This window comes from Malurus melanocephalus, unplaced genomic scaffold (genome assembly GCF_030028575.1).
Source record: "Malurus melanocephalus ecotype Western Australia unplaced genomic scaffold, MMel_1.1 scaffold_580, whole genome shotgun sequence".
Taxonomy (NCBI): Eukaryota; Metazoa; Chordata; class Aves; order Passeriformes; family Maluridae; genus Malurus; species Malurus melanocephalus.
This window is the reverse complement of record NW_026623812.1, coordinates 108,084-113,099: the sequence shown is the minus strand read 5'-3', so window position 1 is coordinate 113,099 and position 5,016 is coordinate 108,084. Positions and strand designations below refer to the sequence as shown.

The window sequence follows — 5,016 nt, the reverse complement described above, 5'->3', positions numbered from 1 at the left end:
GCGGAGCTCTGCCCGGCTGTGCGGAGCTCTGCCCCGGCTGTGCGGAGCTCTGCCCCGGCTGCGCGGAGCTCTGCCACTTCTACCCAGAGCTCTGCCCCGCCTGTCCGAGCTCAGCCCCTTCTGCCCGGAGCTCTGCCCCGGCTGTCCGAGCTCTGCCCCGGCTGTCCGAGCTCAGTCCCTTCTGTCCGGAGCTCTGCCCCACGTCCCCCACGTCCCTTCTGCCCCAGCCCAGCCCCGTTCGGGCCCCCGGCGCTGTTTAAGGCCGTGGTTACCTGTTGGCCGCCAGCCGGGATGAGATGTACCCTCCGGGGATCTGGGTGATGATGTACCCCCAGAAAAAGGAGCCGTGGATCATGCCGACCGTTTCGGGATCCCAGTTAAACTTCGCTTTCTTCCGGGGCAAGGGGCCGGGACGGGAGCAAAGAAAGAGAAGAGGAAAGCTGTAATTGTGCCGCTTTAGAGCTTTACCCACGGTGCAATCAAAGGGATTCTGGCCCCAGCCCGGCAAACAGAAAAACAAAACCAACAAGAGCGATAAAAACAGCACCGCCCGTGCCTCCCCGGGACACGAGAGGGGCAGGGATGCCCCGGGTGTCCTGAGCCCGCACTCACCTGTGCGGGCAGCAAGCCCCGAGGGGGGGTTCGTCTGTGGGTTTGGGTGTTTAAGACTCATCTGTATTTATCACATCTTTCTCACCGAGCTTTAACTCGCTTTAAAAACGGTTCTTACCATTTAACGCTTTTTTTTTTTTGTCAAAGCGAATTCACCCCGGTGTTTTCAAACATTCCTGCCAAACTCACCCCGGTGTTTTCAAACATTCCTGCCAAACCTCCCCGCCTCCTTCACGGCGAGGAGCACCCGCTGACAGTCCCGTATTCGAAGCCCTCCTTCCCCCATCCCCTACTTTTATTTTACGAGATATCTGCGTTTTTCACCATTGTGCGGCAAAAACTGGGCGGGGGGCGAAGCCTCCGCACAACAATACCGCAAACTGGGGCTGGGAATTGAAATAAAACGCAGAAATAATTGGTAGAAAATGTTTCTGCTGCAAGAACGGGATTTCCGTCCTACGAAGGGCAGCGGCGGGGCCGGGTGAACACCGGGGCTCAGATGCGGGGAGAAAACGCCGCAAAACCATCCAGAGCCCGTCCCCGCTGTGCTGAGCTGTTTGACTGGGRGCTGTACTGGGAGGATGTGGGATTTACCAGGGAAAAGTTCCCACCTCTTTAATAATTTTTCCTCCTCGGTGTATGGTGCTGTTATTGACCATATCCACGATGGCCACTCCCAAGTTACATCGGATCCCGAAGGAAATGCAGAATCCCAGTCCRCTCATGATGGCAATGATGTACCTCCGGGGCAGCCCGAAGCACGTACAGTCGCACAGCGGGGCTTTCTTTTCGGGCACTTCCATGGGTTTTCCATCTTCAGTCAGCTCGATGGTGTCGCCGGGCTTCTGCCTCTTCTCTAGGACTCTGCCCGACACAAGAAGGGAAAGTCAAGCCCCGGCCGCCTGAAGGCACAACAATTTCGGGGAGCTCAAATCTTAAAACTCGCCGCTCCCCTCTCTCCTTTGGCTTGGAGWCGGATTTGAGGATTTACTCCTTGCTTGCCAGTCACCTTCAAGCGCTCTTTAGCGATGACCTGTGGGAGTCACCATTAGTCATCCCCAGCTCCCCCCGCCACCCCTCCGCAGCAGCCCGGGGAGGAGCTCTAGCTGAGAATTGCTCATCTATCATTAAAGAGTTCTGCTTAAAAATGTAGGGCGCATGGAGAAGACATCATCTGTAACCACTGCAGAGGCGCCATGTTGGGCAGCCCAAGAGGCGCAGAACCAGAAAAAGGGTTCCTGGAGGTTTTATTATCTCCTTGCTGGGTTAGAAACACCAAGAGGAATGATCTTGGTGCGCATCTCGCTCTAGGGTTGGGAAACAAAAGAAATGTTATGAGAAAAGACGGGGAGGGGGAGGAGCGAGGAGGAGGAGGAGAAGGCGATATTGGTATTTATTTTAGATTTGCAAAATGGCTGTCACATGCAGTGAAAGAAGACACGACCGTCTTCAGAGAGCTGGCATCTCCGGAGAAGGCTTTGCCCAAGATCTCAGTGCTCAGCTAAATGCGATCACTTAGCAGGTTTACCCTTCCCACAGCAGCAACTATCTCACTGACCCACTCCCTCTGTTTTACTTGAAAATCCTGTCTTCTAGAAAAACAAAACAAAAACCAACCAAAAAACCCCCAAACCAACCTGCAGGAATCTGAACAGAAACGGTTATTTACAGCTATCTCCAATCGGCTGAAGAATACCACGAAAGGTGATTCAAAACCTTTAGAACTTTAATTTTTTTTTAAATTACGATTATTTTTGTGGAGAATCTTTTAAAATGCTGTGTCCGTGGCAAGAAAAAAACAGGTGTATCGAGCAGGTGTGCCAAAGGGAGTCCCTAAATCTTCTTCTGAAGTCACTGAGATATTTGTAAAACAGAAAAGCTAACCAATTATGTCATCTTGAGTTGCAAATAGGTGACCATTTGCCGACACTTTGGACTCTACTACTGCTGCCTTCACCCCTGCTCTAGAAGTGTTTTCTCACTCGGAAAAGCATCTTTTCAGGTTAACTCATCCGGCTGATAAGGCTGTAACAATTAGCAGAATAAGGCTTAAAAGCTTATCCATGTYTGGCAGAAAATACGGGGATTTTCCCAAAAGCTACTCAGCTGAAATTCTCCTGAAATTCTCTGAAATTCTGAGCGTTTTCTTTTCAGGGCGTATAATTTCCACAGTTAAAGATCGCGGCATTAAGAWATGTCTAAAAGTTGTGACTAAAATAAAGCACCGTGGGTTTTTGTTCAAAATTCGTTCGTGTGGATAAAGGGTAGTGTAGGAGTGTTTTCTCCCTGAATGGGCGTCTTGTCTTCGGAAATAGACTGGAAATCAATGTCTAAGAGGCAAGAAAATTGTTTAGGTTCTAAGAATAGTAAACAAAGTACTTAATTCCCACGAGCTGGAAAAGATAGCAAATCACGCGTTTGTCAGCCGAGGTGTGAATTCAAACGGAGTTTTGCTGGAAAACACAAACGCCGTTTCTCCATTATTCACTGTGTGGCTACAAACAGTAGAGATAATAGTTATGTTTAAATATCGTAGAGTCTTTAAGAACGGTGGGGGGAAAAAAGGGTTTGTTTCCTTTATTTTATTTTAAGCMGTTATTCTGAATATTATTAATTTTCAACGATTGAAAATCACTTCAATATAGCCAAAAACTGTAGGAAAATAATTGCATTGTSGATTACTTCAGTTTTGCTTTTGGCTTTTCCTAATGGTACACTTCCWATGAAAATGGAAGTCTTAATTTTGCCTTTATCGCTTGGCTGATATGTCCCCTTCCCTWAAAATGGCAGCAGAAGTTGTGACTCATGCTCTGAAACAGCCTTGTGTCTGTGCCCAGCACTGCCGCATAGGTATGGAAAAAAAGATTTTTACGTGACCTAGCCTGAGCAGACAAATCCGCAGTTACCTTAATTCGGGAAGGAAAAAAAAAAAATCCAACAAAAAAACCAAACCAAAATAATTATTTCGGGGTAATTTCTAGCAGACGGCAAAATCGAAAAYATATTGGAATTTCACAGGTTATTCTCAAACGTTGTGGAGGTCACTAAAGTCACCAGATTGGATGGAGAACGATGTGTGAACTTTAGTGCGTGCACTTCGCAGGTATGAAAGAATCTGGGCTTAATTATCTGTGTGCACAGGGCTCGACGTTGGTAGAAATGTTYTTTACACACAGAAATACACAGGATTGATGCTTTTGAGTTCAGCAACTGCAGTTGTATATCACTTACAGGACAAGCAGATGCTTCTCAAGGCAGAYGGATAAATAATTAAACACATTCCTCTATATGTTTCAGGAGAAAGAAAAAATCGTTCATTTATCAATTATTTATACATCTTCATGTTTGTCTTCATCTGACGGCGAATTACACAAAGGACAAGACTAACCAAAACCAGAATATTTTTTTTTTTACGTTTGTTAAGGGCAGGGGTTTAAAGATCCTGCGAGTGCATTGCRAAATTAAGATGGAACAAAAATACAGATTGCTGCTCCCTCCTGATTATGATTTCAAGATGGGATCCTGGGTTGGTGGAAGAAAGGTGGGGTAATCTTTTACTACATCTCTACTGACACCATCTACGAGTCAGATAGAGAAGTTATGAGGGTGCCATATTGAGCAGTAGTTCTCAGGATCCAGATTATATCCAGCAGAACCGCAACAGCTCCCAGCCCCKCCACCGCTATCCTCCCCAAAGCGTTCGACCTCCTGCAGCAACGGCAGCTTAAGGAAAGCTTCCAATGTTTTTCTAGGAAGTAGAACCCTATAAGAGATATCAGACTTACCTGTAGAGTTGACCAAGCGATTTTCCAGCAAAATTCTTCAATCCCTCCTTGCCAGGGGTCAAAATCCTTTGTTTTACCGACTCCATTCCTGCGGGGATGCTCGCTGGATACTGCTCTGCTCTGGATACGGCACCGCTACGAGCAACGATGGTTCATATTGCTTTAATCCCTTAACTTTTCGCCCTCATTCAGCGGCTATCGGTGCACCTACGGGGAAAGGCAGAATGAGAGGCAGAGTGCTCGCGTGTGTGTGTGTGTGTGTGTGTGAGCGAGGTGGAGACGGCGTGCGGAGTCGGGGAGGGGGGGCGAGGGCGAAGGGAGCGCGCCTGTGTGCGGCAGCGAGCGGGGCGTCGGAGCGCGCCGCAGGCGCCCCCGGGGTTCCCGGCAGCGCAGAGGCGCTAGGCGCGGTCACAAAGTGTCCTCGGCCTCGCAGGGCTGGGCAGAGGCCGGCGGAGACACGGCCATGCCCGGCAGGGAGGGCACGGAGGGCTGGGTGCGGGAGCGCTCCGAACCGTGCGGGTCCCCGGAGCGGCGGAGCGGGGGCGGGTGCGCTGGCGAGTGCCCGGAGCGGCGGGCAGAGCCCACGGGAGGTGCGGAGTGTCCGCTCTGCCCCTTCCCT

At 49.6% G+C, this 5,016-nt stretch overlaps 1 protein-coding gene across 1 annotated transcript in view; it reads right to left on the bottom strand.

The window, feature by feature from the left end:
- The window catches only part of SLC17A6 (solute carrier family 17 member 6), a 31,065-nt gene extending 26,357 nt beyond the window's left edge, over window positions 1–4,708 (bottom strand). The window contains exons 1-3 of the mRNA XM_057382709.1: window positions 4,398–4,708; window positions 1,224–1,476; window positions 273–391 (exon numbers count right to left, since the gene is read on the bottom strand). Of these exons, the coding sequence (XP_057238692.1) occupies window positions 273–391; window positions 1,224–1,476; window positions 4,398–4,483 (458 nt within the window). The 5' untranslated portion in view covers window positions 4,484–4,708. The remainder of the gene's footprint in view (window positions 1–272; window positions 392–1,223; window positions 1,477–4,397) is intronic.
- Between the last annotated feature and the right edge of the window lie 308 nt (window positions 4,709–5,016).